This window comes from Schistocerca nitens, chromosome 8 (genome assembly GCF_023898315.1).
Source record: "Schistocerca nitens isolate TAMUIC-IGC-003100 chromosome 8, iqSchNite1.1, whole genome shotgun sequence".
NCBI classification, from domain to species: Eukaryota; Metazoa; Arthropoda; class Insecta; order Orthoptera; family Acrididae; genus Schistocerca; species Schistocerca nitens.
Window position 1 is genome coordinate 54,853,882 of NC_064621.1, and position 19,265 is coordinate 54,873,146.

Sequence of the window (19,265 nt, forward strand, 5' to 3'; positions counted from 1 at the left end):
AAACCACAGACAACGAAACTTGTCTAACTTGAAGGGGGAAACCAGATGGCGCTATGGTTGCCCGCTAGATGGCGTTGCCGTAGGTCAAACGGATATCAACTGCGTTTTTTGAAAATAGCAACCTCAATTTTTTATTACACGTTCGTGTACTACGTAAAGGAACATGAATGTTTTAGTTGGACCACTTTTTTCGCTCTGTGATACAAGGCGCTGTAATAGTCACTAACATATGGCTCACAATTTTAGACAAACAGTTGGTAACAGGTAGGTTTTTTTAAATTAAAATACAGAACGTAGGTACGTTTGAACATTTTATTTCGGTTGTTCCAATGTAATACATGTACCTTTGTGAACATATCATTTCTGAGAACGCATGCTCTTACAGCGTGATTACTCGTAAATACCACATTAATGCAATAAATGCTCAAAATTATGTCCATCAACCTCAATGCATTTGGCAATACGTGTAACGACATTCCTCTCAACAGCGAGTAGTTCGCCTTCCGTAATGTTCGCACATGCATTGACAATGCGCTGACGCATGTTGTCAGGCGTTGTCGGTGGATCACGATGGCAAATATCCTTCAAATTTCCCCACAGAAGGAAATCCGGGGACGTCAGATCCGTGAACGTGCGGGCCATGCTATGGCGCTTCGAAATGTTCAAATGTGTGTGAAATCTTATGGGACTTAACTGCTGAGGTCATCAGTCCCTAATTACACGCTACTTAACCTAAATTATCCTAAGGACAAACACACACACCCATGCCCGAAAGAGGACTCGAACCTCCGCCGGGACCAGCCGCACAGTCCATGACTGCAGCGCCCTACACCGCTCGGCTAATCCCGCGCGGCTATGGCGCTTCGACGACCATTCCACCTGTCATGAAATATGCTATGAAATGCCGCTTCAATCGCACCCGAGCTATGTGGCGGACATCCATCATGTAGGAAGTACAACGCCATTCTGTCATGCAATGATACGTCTTGTAGTAACACCGGTAGAAAAGGACGTAGGAAATCAGCATACATTGCACCATTTAGATTGCCATCGATAAAATGGGGCGAATTATCCTTCCTCGCATAACGCCACACCACACATTAACCCGCCAATTTGCTGATGTTCCACTTGTCGCAGCCAATATGGATTTTCCGTTGCCCAATAGTGCATATTATGCCGGTTTACGTTACCGCTGATGGTGAATGACGCTTCGTCTCTAAGTAGAACGTGTACAAATAATCTGTCATTCTCCCGTAATTTCTCTTGTGCCCAGTGGCAGAACTGTACACGACGTTCAAAGTCGTCGCCATGCAATTCCTGGTACATCTTGATGTAGCATTCTCAACACCGACCTTTTTGAGATTCCCGATTCTCGCGCAATTTGTCTGCTACTGATGTGCGAATTAGCCGCGACAGCAGCTAAAGCACCTACTTGGGCATCGTGATTTGTTGCAGGTCGTTGTTAACGTTTCACATGTGGCTGAACACTTCCTGTTTCCTTAAATAACGTAACTATCCGGCGAACGGTCGGGACACTTGGACGATATCGTCCAGGAAACCGAATGGCATACATAGTACACGCCCGTTGGGCATTTTGATCACAATAGCCATACATCAAGACGATATCGACCTTTTCCGCAATTGGTAAACGGTTCATTTTAACGCGGGTAATGTATAACGAAGAAAATACCGTCGGGAATGGCGGAATGTTACGTGATACCACGTACTTATACGTTTGTGACAATTACAGCGCCATCCATCACAAAGCGAAAAAAGTGGTCCAACTAAAACATTCATATTTCTTTACGTACTAAACGAATATGTAATAAAAAATGGTGGTTCCTATTTTAAAAAAACGCAGTTGATATCCGTTTGGCCTATGGCAGCGCCATCTAGCGAGCCAACCATAGCGCCATCTGGTTTCCCCCTTCAAGCTAGACGAGTTTCGTTCTTTGTAGTTTTTTCGTTTGATCCTTATTTCGTTTGATATTTGGCCTGATCACGATCAATGTACCACCTTGTATATACAGGGTGAGTCACCTAACGTTACCGCTGTATATATTTCGTAAACCACATCAAATACCGACGAATCGATTCCACAGACCGGACGTGAGGAGAGGGGCTAGTGTAATTGGTTAATACAAACCATAAAAAAATGCACGGGAGCATGTTTTTTAACACAAACCTACGTTTTTTAAATGGAACCCCGTTAGTATTGTTACCACATCTGAACATATAAACAAATACGTAATCAGTGCCGTTTGTTCCATTGCAAAATGTTCATTACATCCGGAGATATTGTAACCTAAAGTTGACGCTTTAGTACCACTCCTCCGCTGTTCGATCGTGTGTATCGGAGAGCACCGAATTACGTAGGGATCCAAAGGGAACAGTGATTGACCTTAGGTACAGAAGAGACTGGAACAGCACATTACGTCCACATGCTAACACCTTTTTATTGCTCTTTTCAACTGACGTACATGTACATTACCATGAGAGGTGAGGTAAACGTACACACGTGGTTTCCGTTTTCAATTACGAAGTGGAATAGTGTGTGTCCCACTGAAGACGCGTCGACGTATGTGATATCAGCATGATGGTGCACATGCACATTCCGCAATTAACACTAGGCTGACCCTTGACAGGATGTTCGACGGGCGTTTCATAGGACGTGGAGGACGCATAAATTGGCCAGCCCGTTCTCCTGATCTTACACCTCTGGACTTCTTTCTGTGTGGTACGTTAAAGGAGAATGTGTACCATAATGTGCCCACAACCCACAGAGGATATGAAACAACGTATTGTGGTAGCCTGCGGCGACATTACACCAGATGTACTGCGGCGTGTACGACATTCATTACGCCAGACATTGCAATTGTGTGCAGCAAATTATGGCCACCACATTGAACATCTATTGGCCTGACATGTCGGAACACACTCTATTCCACTCCGAAATTGAAAACGGAAACCACCTGTGTATGCGTACCTCACCCCTCATGGTAATGTACATGTGCGTCAGTGAAAAAGACCAACAAAAAGGTGTTAGCATGTGGACGTAATGTGCTGTTCCAGTCTCTTCTGTACCTAAGGTCCATCACTGTTCCCTTTGGATCCCTACGTAATTCGGTGCTCTCCGATACACACGATCTAACAGCGGAGGAGTGGTACTCAAGCGTCAACTTTAGGTTACAATATCTCCGGATGTAATTAACATTTTACAATGCAACAAACGGCACTGATTACGTATTTGTTTATATGTTCAGATGTGCTATCAAAACTAACGGGGTTCCATTTAAAACAACGTAGGTTTGCGTTAAAAAACATACTACCGTGCATTTTTTTATGGTTTGTATTAACCAATTACACTAGCCCCTCTCCTCACGTTCGGTCTGTGGAATCGATTCGTCAGTATTTTATGTGGTTTACGAAATATATCCAGCGGTAATGTTAGGCGACTCACACTGTATATCTCCAGACAGCTGACATCATTACCACGCCAACTTCCAGAAGATGGAGAGCAATGTAGCCCTGGATCGAATCCGCATTAGTGATTAATGACGAGCACTGGTGAGCTGACCAGGTTGGATGTAGTTTTTAAGCGGTTTTCCGCACACAGCTTGCTAAATGACGGATGGTAGCCACTTCCCCCCTAAGTTACACCATTTTCAAACAGAAAACTTTATCAACTTAGACCACAAGATCTACAGACTGAAGTTGTTCACAGATTCCGTTATTTGTGAAGTGGTGGTATCAGGAGGGGCATTTTCTCATGAAATTACACTACCACTGCCAAAACCAGTGTCTAACATTGCGGATTCCTTAGGGAACTGGGAGAACGCAAGAATGAGAATCGTGCAATGTACTCTGCAACAAATAAGTCCTTTATTGCAGACTCATATTTTATTTAGACACATGATATGAATATTTCGTTCCTTTTCTAGGCAGCATTCACCTCCTGAAGTTGTTCCCTTACTTAGTTTACTCTGAATAGTTTTGTCCCTACAGTTCTAGTTACTGAAGCACTCATCTCTGTATTTAATTTAGTGAAGCGAACAAGTTTACAAGTGTACATACCTTGAGAGACGTCTTGGTGCCAAAGAGCTTGCCACACTCTTCACATTTATGTTTTCTCTGCGGATCAACTGCGGTGTCGGCGGCTGAGACCGGGTTTGCCACCAGGTCTTGAGGTTTCCGTGATGTCTCTGGTGGGTCTGGCGGCTGCTGTCGAAGGGGACACGGAGGCTGCGACTGCGGAGGCTGGGGTGGCTGGAGCTCCTGGAAGAGTGCTGGCATCACTGGAGGTGGTGGGGCCGCTGGGGGCGGCGGAGGGGGAGGCAGAGTCTGAGCGTGCGGATGGATCTGCTGTGGAGTTGCGCCGAGGGGTGCAGTTGTTGTTGGTGGAGGTGGTGGAGGAGGTGGAGGTGGTGGTATTGGTGGTGGTGGTGCTGGTGCTGTTGCTGGAGGAGGAGGTAGAGGAGGAGGAGGAGGAGGCGGTGGAGGCGGCTGGTAGACCCAAAGACGCTGCTGCAGCTGCTGCGGTGACGTCACGGCCATCAGACTGCTGCTGTTGTTGTTGGTGTCTGGCCGCGCCTTCTTGTCTGGGGGTCCTCCACCCAGCAGCAGCTTCAGGCGGGGGCTGTCTTCCTCCGCATTGACGGCTTGTCGCTTAGCCGGCGCCCCGGGGTCGTCTCGATGCTGTGGACGGAAAGACAACCACGAGTGTAGCAGCGGACGTACTGAACCCAATGCAGTACTTGTGGACAGACGGTACGGGGGGCGAAGTTGGAACCCACGAGCGATAGTGGAAGCGGAGTCTCATTAGTTCTAAAATAAAAGATTTTGGACTAATTTCGGGAATTTAGTTGATATTCGGCATCCACGACAGTCATGGTAACAAGATGTAGACCATCTATAATACAGAAACACTTCACATTAATAACAACCCATTGCAAAACTGCTTACTTTAGAGAGGAAAGTAAGTGGTCTGTAGACCTGGAACAGTGGTTAGTACAGTTTGTTATGTGCATTTGTCACCCGGATTTGGAATGGCGAACATATTAAATAGTTAATAATCTTGATCGTCCTGTGCTTCCACAACTGGATAATGTGAACGTACACTGCACGAAAGATGTTGCTATATGTGTGATTATTACGTCACAACAATTTTCGTTAAAATTGACATCTTCAGGTGACCAGCACTTTAATTACAACTGATCATGCTAAAAGCTATTAAAAGACACACATAATGTGTGCTATACATGGAAAATTCGCTAACAGTTACGAAACTAATACAAAGTCTTCCGGTGTCGTGATTAAGAAAATGTCTGATCGGTAAACCAAACGCTGAAGGCCCAGCTGGAACATGACGGACACACTGATTCACTTAATGCATCTAGCATGTGCCTTTAACATCTGTATCTAAATCTACATCTACATCTACATGATAACTCTACAGTTCACAGTTAAAGTGACTGGAAGAGGGATCTTTGAAACACCTTCGGTCTATTTCTCTACGGTTCCGCTCTGTACAAGCACTGATTCCTCTTATTTTATTGTGATAATCATTTTTTCTTCTATATATTTGGAAATAATAAAATGTTTTCACATTCATAGGATAAAGCTGGTGATCGGCAATTCGTGAAAAATTTCGTCGCAATGAAAAATTCGTTTGTTTTAATGATGGCCATCCCAACTCGCATATAATCGTGGCACTGTCTCCCTTATTTCGTGGTAATACAAAAGGAGCTGCCTGTCTTTGAACTTCTTTCGACCTCCCAGTCAATTCTATTTGGTAAGGATCACCAACAACCTAGCAGTACTCCAGCATAGTAAACCTGTTGTAACCGTTCTGCCAGTAAAAGTAGTCTTTGGGTTGCCTTTGCCACAACATTATCTATGTTATCATTGCCATTTAAGTTGATCGTAATTATAATTCCAATGTATTTAGTCGATTTACAGCATTTACATTTGTGTTATTTATCGTGTAATCGAAATTTAACGTATTTCTATCACACTGACGTGGATGACCTCACAGAGACAAGTGCCACTTTTCGTACCATTCTGATATAGTGTCTAAGTAATTTTGCCATAGATTTTTCTCTTCTGATCATTTTAGAGGATGGTAATTGACAGCATCATCTGCAAACATTCTAAGAGAGCTGCTCAGACTATCTCCAAAATTGTTTATGTTGACTAGGAGTAGCAGAGGGCCTATAACACTTTGTAGGGGAACGCCGGATATCACTTCTATTTTACTTGACGACTTACCGCCAACTACTGCAAACCGCTACCTTTGTGAGAGGAAATGTCTCAAAGCTGAAACAATACTCCATAGGCACGAAATTTGATTAGAAGAATCTTGGATAAACGGTGTCAAAAGTCTTCTGGAAATCTAAAAATATAGAACCCATTTGAGATCACCTGTCGATACAACAGACAACTTCGTGCCAATAAAGACCTAGCTGTGCTTCAGATGAGCGATATATTCTTAATATGTGCCGAGAGTGTTTCAGTAGACTGTTACCTTCGAGGTAATTCATGAAGTTCGAACACAGTGTGTATTTCGATGTCCTATTGCAAATCGAAGTTAGTGAAACTGGTTTATAATTCAGCGGGACACTGCTATTTCCCTTCTTGAGTATTGATGTGACCTGTGCAAATTTCCAGCCTTTTGGTACGGATCTTTCGTCAAGCGAGTGGTTGTCTACGATCGTATCTGCATACTCTGAAAGAAACCTTATTTGTAAGCTATCTAGACCGGAATACTCTCCTTTATTAAGCACATTAAGTTGATTCGCTAGTCCGAGGATACCTACTTCAATGTTACTCATTTTGGCAGTTTTTCTCGATTCGAGTTTTGGAATATTTGCTTTGCGTTGTTTGGTGGAGGTATTTCAGAAAACTTTGTTTAACAACTCTGCTTTAGTTGCGCTGTCAGCGATTATATTACCATTGGTTTCGTGCAGTGAAGGTACTGGTTGTGTCTTGACGCTGGTGTACCTTCCACACAACGAGAACCTCTTAGATTTTTCTGTCAGATTTCGAGATTGTGGTATCTATTAAAAGCATCTCGCGTTGGACTCTGCGCTAAGTTTCGAGCGTCAGTAAAACACCGCCAGTCTTAAGTTACGCATGGTCTTTTCGTTGCTTCTGCAACAGTCCTCTGACCTCTTTTGTGTACCAAGGGGGATCAGCACAATCGTTTATTAATTTCTTTGATTTTAAGCCACATCTCTTCTACACTTACATAATTAGTTGGGAAGGAGTGGAGGCTATCTCTCAGCAAAGCGCCACGCGAATTTTTAGCTGCTCTTTTTAAATACATATACTTCGCGTTTACTTTCGGTAGATTTAGATGCTGCAGTGGTCAGTCTTTCTACAGTTATCTTTTAGCGCTTGATCTCGCAATTAAGTATTTTTTGAATAATTACGCGGATGCACTTAGTGAGTATTAGCTACAAACACTGTTGGAAGGTTTACTATTAAAAACAGTCTTGATCACAATTTATTTAGTACGGTGACCGGTTTCGACCACTACTGTGGTCATCTTCAGACCAATGAGTAAGAACCTCCTTCTGCAAGTGATTCTCTAGCAGAAAGAGGTTCTTACTCATTGGTCTGAAGATGACCACAGTAGTGGTCGAAACCGGTCACCGTACTAAATAAATTGTTATCAAGACTGTTTTTAATAGTAAATATTTGTAACATATTGATCACTGTCACTCCCATAATGTATTCAAAAGTAATTACTGTAGGAAGATTTTCGGTGTGTTACTTATCACATACCATTTGCATCTTCTAATAGCTCTTAGCCTAATCTCGGCTAACTTCCGAGTAGCCACAGGTGTCAATTTCTAACAGAATCGAATGTGGTGTAATACATGAACGTATAAAGACCGCTGTGGAGGTTTTTATGGACAAATAAAGTGTCGAATTACGTTCAATAAGGATACTAAAGACCACTCGGTTACTGAAGTTCAGTGTCACATTTAACGTTATTTCAGAAAGGAAGAAACTATCGATGGAAGTGGCACCTTGCAACGGTATCTACATTTTTTTATATCTGTTAATATGGTGTCTGCATCCCATATAACGGATAGGAAAGTCCACTGATATTGGGGTTGCCTTAACATGAGAGACGTTACTAATCTACAGTAGGCTGTCAGTACAAAATCTTGTCATGTAACGGTCCAGTGCAGTCTGTAACGTGGTGCGTCGATTCGGAAAGTCTACCGAAGATCAAAGGAGTTTGGTCTGTTCGTTTCGCTGTCAGTCTAGTTTACGTCATAGAATCTAATCCTCCAATAGTATTGAGAACCTTTACGCTCTCACATTCTTGGTGATTATCGGGAAATTATTTTACCTATTATATAAAAGGCCAGCTAAAGAAAACTTCCATCTTTTTCTTTTTCCCACCGTGCCGTCCCAACACTACAGACTGTCGCTACGCCAGGAGATGGTTATTTATTATATCTGTCGTGCTAATTCACCCCTTCAGATTACGATTATTTTCTGGCGATCTTCACATACTTCACCGATATCTGCTATTCAATGCACTCCCAAGCAGCGTGCTAAAACGAAGTTAAATCAAACTCGGGTGTGAGGTCAAACACAAGTTCAGCTGGATAATAATAGAGGACGGATCGGGCATGGTCTTCCATCACGTAATATCCTGGTACTGTAAGAATCACAAAAGCTTACTTCATCTGCCTGCACAGTGAAAAAGTGAATGCTGGTCACGTACCGTAACTGCGTCACATTACATACCTGCAAGTAATTTAAATAACGATGTTCTAAACAAGGCACACTGGTAATCAGAAATATATCGTTGCGTTACTACAGTCCCGTAGGCAGCATTTGCATCCATGTACAGGGCTATTACAAATGATTGAAGCGATTTCATAAATTCACTGTAGCTCCATTCATTGACATATGGTCACGACACACTACAGATACGTAGAAAAACTCATAAAGTTTTGTTCGGCTGAAGCCGCACTTCAGGTTTCTGCCGCCAGAGCGCTCGAGAGCGCAGTGATACAAAATGGCGACAGGAGCCGAGAAAGCGTAAGTCGTTCTTGAAATGCACTCACATCAGTCAGTCATAACAGTGCAACGACACTTCAGGACGAAGTTCAACAAAGATCCACCAACTGCTAACTCCATTCGGCGATGGTATGCGCAGTTTAAAGCTTCTGGATGCCTCTGTAAGGGGAAATCAACGGGTCGGCCTGCAGTGAGCGAAGAAACGGTTGAACGCGTGCGGGCAAGTTTCACGCGTAGCCCGCGGAAGTCGACGAATAAAGCAAGCAGGGAGCTAAACGTACCACAGACGACGGTTTGGAAAATCTTACGGAAAAGGCTAAAGCAGAAGCCTTACCGTTTACAATTGCTACAAGCCCTGACACCCGATGACAAAGTCAAACCTTTTGAATTTTCGGCGCGGTTGCAACAGCTCATGGAAGAGGATGCGTTCAGTGCGAAACTTGTTTTCAGTGATGAAGCAACATTTTTTCTTCATGGTGAAGTGAACAGACACAATGTGCGAATCTGGGCGGTAGAGAATCCTCACGCATTCGTGCAGCAAGTTCGCAATTCACCAAAAGTTAACGCGTTTTGTGCAATCTCACGGTTTAAAGTTTACGGCCCCTTTTTCTTCTGCGAAAAAAACGTTACAGGCCACGTTTATCTGGACATGCTGGAAAATTGGCTCATGCCACAACTGGAGACCGACAGCGCCGACTTCATCTTTCAAAAGGATGGTGCTCCACCGCACTTCCATCATGATGTTCGGCATTTCTTAAACAGGAGATTGGAAAACCGATGGATCGGTCGTGGTGGAGATCATGATCAGCAATTCATGTCATGGCCTCCACGCTCTCCCGACTTAACCCCATGCGATTTCTTTCTGTGGGGTTATGTGAAAGATTCAGTGTTTAAACCTCCTCTACCAAGAACGTGCCAGAACTGCGAACTCGCATCAACTATGCTTTCGAACTCATTGATGGGGACATGCTGCGCCAAGTGTGGGAGGAACTTGATTATCGGCTTGATGTCTGCCGAATCACTAAAGGGGCACATATCGAACATTTGTGAATGCCTAAAAAAACTTTTTGAGTTTGTGTATGTGTGTGCAAAGCATTGTGAAAATATCTCAAATAATAAAGTTATTGTAGAGCTGTGAAATCGCTTCAATCATTTGTAATAACCCTGTATATAACATTATGAAAACGGATATACGTGCAGTATATCGGTATTTAGGCGTGTGTGTATGTCCCACATTTCCTCCTAAATCACAAGACCAATTTCATAAAACTTGGTACGCATATTACTTACCGTCCAAAAAGAATTGCTGTAAGGATAAGAACCACGTATCAAAAGTGTAGAAGTTTAGTGACTCACAACGAATTTTACACATAATTTCAAGCCCTTATGAAACTTCTTCTGGGTGACAACTCACGAAAAATAACGAAAGGAAAAAACGTTTATCGCTTACTACATTTTGGTCGTTCTTATAGCACAAGAACCGAATGAAGCATGACGTTTAACTTTATTACTTCTTTATTAATTGCATTTCATATAAATTTTGCAGGCAGTCTACATATATAACGCTGAATGTACTTAAAAAAACGTAGTATTGTTGAACAGATAGTTCAGGAAATATAACGTCATGAACATTGACATTCTTGAATATGGAACAGCAGCGCGAAATTCGCTAGCATGCATGTTAAACATGTGTACTAATACATGTCAAATATGTTAAATAGACGTGAAGTATATTTCACATATGCGTACGTGCGAAGAAGCTCATCCTGAACTCTGGAACGATTTCAATCAGATTTGGTACACATTTGAGTTATTATTTGCAAATAAATACTGTGAGGGTAAGAACTAATAGGCAGCGTTTGCGGTGGTTGTGGTAACACTGAGAAAGAGAGAGAGAGAGAGACAGAGAGAAAGAGAAGGAAGAGATGGACAGAGAGATTTCAGGCGCACCCCAAAGTAGTGTTATAGGCCCTTTGCTATATCTTGGGTTGTTTACAGATGACGCTGTCGTTTATCGACTAGTAAAGTTATCAGAAGATCAAAAAAATTGCAAAATGATTTAGAAAACATATCTGTATGGTGCAAAATTTGGCAATTGACCCTAAACAACGAAAAGAGTGAGGTCACCCACGTGAGTGCTCAAATAATTCGTTAAACTTGGGTTACACGATAAATTAGTCAAATCTAAAGGCCGTAAATTCAACTAAATACCTGGGAATTACAATTACGAACAACGTAAATTGGACGGAACGCATAGAAAAAGTTGTGGGGAAGGGTAACCAAAGACAGCATTTTATTGACAGTACATATAGAAAATGTATCTAGTAAAGACACTGCCTACACTACGCTTATCTGTCCTATTTTAGAGAACTGTTGCGCACTGTGGGATTCTTGCCAGATAGGACCGACGGAGTATGTCAAGAAAGTTCAAAGAAGGGCAGAATGTTTTGTATTATCGCGAATTAGGGGATAGAGTGTCACTGAAATGATACAGGATTTGGGGTCAACATCGTTAAAACAAAAGGCCTGTTTAGTTGCGGCGGAATCTTATCACGAAATTTTAATCACCAACTTCTTCTCGGGATGTCAAAATATTTTGTTGACGCTGACCTACATAGGGAGAAAAGATCACCGTAATAAAATAAGGGAAATCAGAGCTCGCACCGAACGATATGGGTATTCGTTTTCTCCGCACGGTGTATGAGATTAGAATAATAGAGAATTATTGTGAAGGTGCTTTCATGAGCCCTCTGTGGGGCACTTAAATGTGATCTGCAGAGTATCCATGTAGGTGTAGATGTAGATGTAGAGACAGTGACAGGGAAGGGGAGCAGATGGACGGAATAGCGACAGGAGAAGAATGGCAGAGAGTAAAGGTGGAGGACGTGGAATCAAAACAGGAGAAGGAGACAAAGGGGGAAAGATCAGATGGACAGAGCGTCGAAGAGCAGACTGACAGAGAGAGAGGAAGGAGTGAATGGAGATATGAGGAGATGGACAGAGGGAGCGGCATGGGGAGATGGCCTAAGAGAAGATTTGTATAAATAGATACCCGGACAAGGACGGTACTCAGCTATTTACTATTATAAACGAAAAGTCCGCCTCCATAGATGAATGATCAGCATGGAAAGCTACCACGCAGAGGACTCAGATTCGATCCCCGGTACTTCCAAGGATTTTCCTTGGTGCTAGGACTGGTACCGGTGCACTTAGCCTCGTGATGCCAACTGCGGAGATATTCGACAGAGAAGTAGCGGTCCACATATGGGAAGACGGCAAAACGGCCGGCAGAGCGGCCTGCTGCCATCTGCCCCTCCACAGAACATCCGTATGACGCTGCAAAACAGGCGGCCTTCGACAGCCCTCTGGTCATCCAGTCGTGGGCGAGGAGCTCGCTTGCTTCTAATTGTAAATGAAGCGAAGTAATGGTTTGCCTGTTACCAGTAACAAGATTATCGGGGTCTGACCACGGTTGCTGTTAGACAACCGGAACTGGGCAGGCAGACTTAGAGCTGTATTGTAGATGCGGGGCGATGGCCAGGCTGCCACCGGTGCGTAGGGAGGCGCGCTGCAGACGACTGACTGGATGTCCGAGAACGGCCGGAAGGCGTGCCGGAGTCTGTCGGCGGTATCTCCTGCAGATTCGGCGAGCGGTGGATATGCCTTTGACAGTTGCCGGCGCAGAGACGACTGACGCCCAGCCAGTGTCTTCGTTACTGTCTCGGCTGGCGTCCACTTTCGTGTATTAACGACAAGTGTGCCTCCGTGGCGACCTCTTTGCATTCTTCAGAGCTCTCTCATACCGATTTGGTTAGCACACTTTCTTCTTCTGGCCAATCAAATTATTGTCTATCAGTGTCGTTAAACATTTTGTACCCCCACAAAACTCACGAGAAGAAAGGGACACAATACTCAGCCTTCACTGCTGCTGAAATTCCTTCACAGGCCAATATATGTCGCCATTTAGCAACAGATGCCCTGCCTCCTGTCGAATCACCTGCTGATGTCTCCTTTCATTCCATCTGTAAGCAGGCTGTTTAGGTTTTTATGTTGGTAACGTCACGTAGCGCTCTCTACGAAAATCACTAGCTGTGCTGAGTGCAGTCTGTGGCTGGTTTGCATTGTTGGAATTTGCTATTGTAGTGTTGGGCAGTTAGCTGTTAACAGCGCGTAGCGTTGCGCAGTTGGAGGTGAGCCGCCAGCAGTGGTGGATGTGGGGAGAGAGATGGCGGAGTTTTGAGAGTGGATGATCTGGACGTGTGTGCATCAGAGACAGTAAATTTGTAAGACTGTATGTCATGAACTGATATATATATATATATATATATATATATATATATATATATATATATATATATATATATATATATATATAATGACTTTGGAACATTGTTAAGTATGGAACTATTGTATCAGCATACTCTGAAAGGACCATTACTGGTATACAGTCTGGACCGGAAGGCTTGATTTTGTTAAGTGATTTAAATTCTTTCACTACTCCGAGGATATTTACTTCCACGTTATTCATGTTGGCAGCTGTTCTTGATTCGAATTCTCGAATATTTACTTCTTCGCTGAACGAATTTCGGAAGGCTGTGTTTAGTAACTCTGCTTTGGCAGCAATGTCGTCGATGGTATATGAAATTAGTATCGCTCAGAGAAGGCATTGATTGTATCTTGCCACCAGCATACTTTACATACTACCACAATCTCTCTGGATTTTCTGTCAGCTGTAGAGACAAAGTTTCGCTTTAGAAACTATTGTAAGCGTCTTTCATTGAAGCCTGCGCAAAATTTCGAGAGACTGTGAAAGATCGCCAATCTTGGAGAGTTTGCGTTCGTCTAAAGCTGGCGTGTTTTCTCGTCGTTTCTGCGAAAGTGTTTCGACCCGTTTTGTGCACCAAGGAGAATCAGATCCATTGTTTGTTAATTTATTTGGTATAAGTCTCTCAACTGCAGCCGATACTATTTCTTTGAATTCAAGCCACATCTGGTCTACACTTATATTGGTGATTTGTAAGGAGTGGAGATTGTCTCTCAGGAAAGCGTCAAGTGAATTTTTATCTGTGTTTTTGAATAGGTATCATTTTCGTTTATTTTTGGAGGATTTGGGGGATACAATGTTAATTCTCGCTATGACAACATTGTTTTCACTAATCGCAGTATCCGTTCAGATGGTCGCAATCGCAGCTGATTTCGGTATTCCCACGAACTCTTGTAAAAATTAATTAATTGAAAAATTGGTTCAAATGGCTCTGTGTACTATGCGACTTAACATCTGAGGTCATCAGTACCCTAGAACATAGAGCTACTTAAACCTAACTAACCTAAGGACATCAGACACATCCATGCCCGAGGCAGGATTCGAACCTGCGACCTTAGCGGTCTCGCGGTTCCAGACTGAAGCGCCTAGAATCACTCGGCCACTCCGGCCGGCAATTAATTAAAAATACGCCCGCATCTCGTGGTCGTGCGGTAGCGTTCTCGCTTTCCACGCCCGGGTTCCCGGGTTCGATTCCCGGCGGGGTCAGGGATTTTCTCTGCCTCGTGATGGCTGGGTGTTGTGTGCTGTCCTTAGGTTAGTTAGGTTTAAGTAGTTCTAAGTTCTAGGGGACTTATGACCACAGCAGTTGAGTCCCATAGTGCTCAGAGCCATTTGAACCATTTGAATTAAAAATACGGGAATTGCAATTTATGAAACTTGTTTTAAAGCTTATTTTTCCTTGGGAAATTAAGGCTTCTTTGATGATTATATTACGTTTTTCACAGACGTCAAGTACGTAACGTACCTCTACCTATTAATAGAATTCGTTTTTCGCCTGTTAGTCGTCAATTCTTTTTCGTCATTAGTCCTATTGTTTAATTTCAAGTACACAGTCTCGATGTTTCTATAGAAATATCGTCCATGGCAGCACTGTTTCCAGAATGAGATTTTCACTCTGCATTGGAGTGTGCGCTGATATGAAACTTCCTGGTAGATTAAAACTGTGTGCCCGACCGAGACTCGAACTCGGGACCTTTGCCTTTCGCGGGCAAGTGCTCTACCATCTGAGGAGACGAGATACTGGCAGAAGTAAAGCTGTGAGTACCGGGCGTGAGTCGTGCTTCGGTGGCTCAGATGGTAGAGCACTTGCCCGTGAAAGGCAAAGGTCCCGAGTTCGAGTCTCGGCGTGTTTTATATGCGGGTTTGAGGGACGATTTCCGTTTCCCACCAGACCTACCCTCTCTTTTAACTAATAATGAGGCGAGTGTTGCTAGAGTTTTACGTTTTTGTGTGATGTCTGCCCTTCTTCCCAAACTATTGGGATTGAAGTCTTAATGTGCTGTCCAGTGGTTTGGTCACCCATTATTTGTAAGTGGTCACTCAGCCACCGTTAATTATTTTTCCCTGTTTGTACTGCTATTTTCTTTTTAGTTTTATCTCCCTGTTTTGATGTGCTGTGTCCCATCTTGCACTTTGAACGATACCAATTCTCTCACAATTCGGATCTGAATTGAACTTTTGGGAACGGGCGCTGATAACCTCGCTGTTGTGCGCCCTAAAACACTACTAATCATCATCATCATCATCGGTCGGGCACACAGTTTCAATCTGCCAGGAAGTTCCATGGCAGCACTGTTAATTACCATAACTCTTGTTACAAATCTTGTGATGGATAGTTAGATTATATTAAATTACAAAGGACTTGAGTATAACTGTATAACAGAATTGCCCTGTACATTTAAATTAAACTTTGCTCTTAATATTATGATATGGCATCCTTTTCAGAAGCTAAATATTTAATAATATGTATAATTGTTTCATAAATAACTCAAAATCGTCAGACTGAGCCCTGTGTGTAAACACTTTTACTATTTAGTCCCGAAAAATTCTGCTGCTGAAGCATGATCTTTAAAATGCTAATCATTGCAAAATCTTAGTTTGTGTCTTGAAATACTACTTAATATAAATGGCAATGCTGGATTTTACCTACCTCTCAGATTAGTTCGTTGTCTCTGACTACGTTCTATTGTATAGTTCTTACTTAACATTGTCATAGCTAAACGAAGCAAAACTGCACAACCACGCTTGATAACGAGTCGCAGTCACTTTGCTGCACATCGCTACTACCAGCCAGGCTGCCCTGTTACATAATCGAATCGCACGCGATTCATCAGAATGCCTTGGTTTTCCATGCGATCAGCGACGGATCGATGTGATTTGCCCACTCACGTGCAATCTATGAAGTGATCGGTCACCCATGCGACGCATGCTGTGATCTGTCGCTCGTGGGATGGGCCCTTTAAATTTAGGAGGGGGCGGGGAACCGAGATCTCTTACTGACGTCCATTGTGTATCGCTGACATGACGTCTAAAGGCGAATAAACTACTCCACAGAATGAAAACATCAAAAGTTTTAAGTGAAGTAAAAAGAAACCTAACAATCGAAATTAGGCGATAGTTTCATATGAACAAGTTCTGCCAGTGGATATGACACCTGATCATACATACGCTATTCAGACTTCGAAACAACAGATTTTGGTCTAGAAGATTCTTTCATATTCGATACATAGCAGACAAAGTACAACATATATATGTAGATGTCAAGTATTTTGTTCTTTCTACCTTCAGTTGTCACAACAAGAGCAAATGAAGAGTGATGATAAATACGAGGGCAGTTCAATAAGTAATGCAACACATTTTTTTTCTCGAGCAATTTTGGTTGAAAAATCCGGAAATTTATTGTGGAATATTTTCAAACATTCCCGCTTCGTCTCGTATAGTTTCATTGACATCCGACAGGTGGCAGCGCTGTACGGAGCTGTTAAAATGGCGTCTGTAACGGATGTGCGTTGCAAACAACGGGCAGTGATCGAGTTTCTTTTGGCGGAAAACCAGGGCATCTCAGACATTCATAGGCGCTTGCAGAATGTCTACGGTGATCTGGCAGTGGACAAAAGCACGGTGAGTCGTTGGGCAAAGCGTGTGTCATCATCGCCGCAAGGTCAAGCAAGACTGTCTGATCTCCCGCGTGCGGGCCGGCCGTGCACAGCTGTGACTCCTGCAATGGCGGAGCGTGCGAACACACTCGTTCGAGATGATCGACGGATCACCATCAAACAACTCAGTGCCCAACTTGACATCTCTGTTGGTAGTGCTGTCACAATTGTTCACCAGTTGGGATATTCAAAGGTTTGTTCCCGCTGGGTCCCTCGTTGTCTAACCGAACACCATAAAGAGCAAAGGAGAACCATCTGTGCGGAATTGCTTGCTCGTCATGTGGCTGAGGGTGACAATTTCTTGTCAAAGATTGTTACAGGCGATGAAACATGGGTTCATCACTTCGAACCTGAAACAAAACGGCAATCAATGGAGTGGCGCCACACCCACTCCCCTACCAAGAAAAAGTTTAAAGCCATACCCTCAGCCTGTAAAGTCATGGTTACAGGCTTCTGGGACGCTGAAGGGGTTATTCTGTTCGATGTCGTTCCCCATGGTCAAACGATCAACTCTGAAGTGTATTGTGCTACTCTTCAGAAATTGAAGAAACGACTTCAGCGTGTTCGTAGGCACAAAAATCTGAACGAACTTCTCCTTCTTCATGACAACGCAAGACCTCACACAAGTCTTCGCACCCGAGAGGAGCTCACAAAACTTCAGTGGACTGTTCTTCCTCATGCACCCTACAGCCCCGATCTCGCACCGTCGGATTTCCATATGTTTGGCCCAATGAAGGACGCAATCCGTGGGATTGATGAAGAAGTTATTGATGCAGTACGACGTTGGCTCCGACATCGACCAGTGGAATGGTACCGTGCAGGCATACAGGCCCTCATTTCAAGGTGGCGTAAGGCCATAGCATTGAATGGAGATTACGTTGAAAAATAGTGTTGTGTAGCTAAAAGATTGGGGAATAACCTGGTGTATTTCAATGCTGAATAAAACAACCCCTGTTTCAGAAAAAAAATGTGTTGCATTACTTATTGAACTGCCCTCGTAAATAACGCTTTTAATGCAGAAGGTATGCAGAAAACGTTTTTTAACCAAAACTTATACTAACGTTTCAGCAGATCTACAGTTTTGCTCAAGCGGGTAAGTAGACCGGAAAGTTTATCGTGCGACATTAGTTGCTTGTGATCTCGCGTTTCAGTTTTTGGCGGACAGTAAGAAGGTGAATTATGCGAGTCGAGATAATTATCGTATAAATACGTAAATGACCATAGCGCGTTAACGCCAGTCAAGCAAGTTATTACAACAATTATATATATAGCCCGCCGAAAAGTTATTACAGCTATTATTTGTATAGCCCGCCGAACTCGTCCCAATATTTTCGACAAGCGACCTGGTCTTAAGTTGTCAGGGGCCCTCAGACCGTTAATGGTCGCCCCTGATGACAGAAAACGTCGGCCTTCATAAGTGAAAGTTATTGCCGTGCGGCATGTGGAACACTGGCTCTGCATTTTAGATCGTGGTTTCTCCGCTTTACGGGGAGAGATGCTCGACTAATGAACTTCCGTCGACGTGGTTACCTCCGTATGATTTCGATGCACCTCGAGATACAACAACACTAACTAATTTTATAGTGATTACATTGGTAACTGATGCTTAATTTTCTGTGCCACATTCACAAAAGGCGCAGCAAGTTCTTTGTACTTTAGTTGAAGCCGTATCTCTTGTCACGTCATTTTCATTTATGTAACACTTTTATGCTTGCGTTTATCTGCTTTAGAATAACGTAATGAATACTGGTTGCCACTTTCGGAAACCAACGTCATTTGTGCGGTAGGGGTTAATGTACATAGTACACTTCAATAAATTATCCGACTTCAGTGGAATAAAGAGTATGGTGGTAGTAGTGTGTCGCGAAGAACAATAATGTGTGGGATTTGGAGAAAGCCTCTGAAAGAGTGTGCAGAATTTTTCTCTGTTCTGCTAACCTAATAACGGTAAAGGCACGTATATAATTTGAGTTTACTGAAATTGACGTTGTCCCAGATGATCGACACTTTCTGTCTGAAAACCTGTGCACTTTCTTCACTCTCTCGCAACAGTTACTCTGGAGCTTACGTCGTGCTACCTTTTACGCATCTCGCTTCGCCACAAACTCGCATTCTGATTCACACATGCTTGAATATTAGAAAGTAATTAATTTTTACAACTTTTTGACAGCTATTTCTTCTTCGCGTAATTAGAGAGAAACGCTACCTGCACGTTGTCGTTGTTTCTCCTGCTTACGATCGTC

The 19,265-nt window shown here is 43.2% G+C and overlaps 1 protein-coding gene across 1 annotated transcript in view; it reads right to left on the reverse strand.

Moving 5' to 3' along the window:
- Nucleotides 1-19,265, reverse strand: part of LOC126199160 (B-cell lymphoma 6 protein-like) — a 538,829-nt gene that overhangs the window by 39,644 nt on the left and 479,920 nt on the right. Inside the window, exon 5 of the mRNA XM_049935915.1 lies at nucleotides 4,075-4,695. Within this exon, the coding sequence (XP_049791872.1) occupies nucleotides 4,075-4,695 (621 nt within the window). The remainder of the gene's footprint in view (nucleotides 1-4,074; nucleotides 4,696-19,265) is intronic.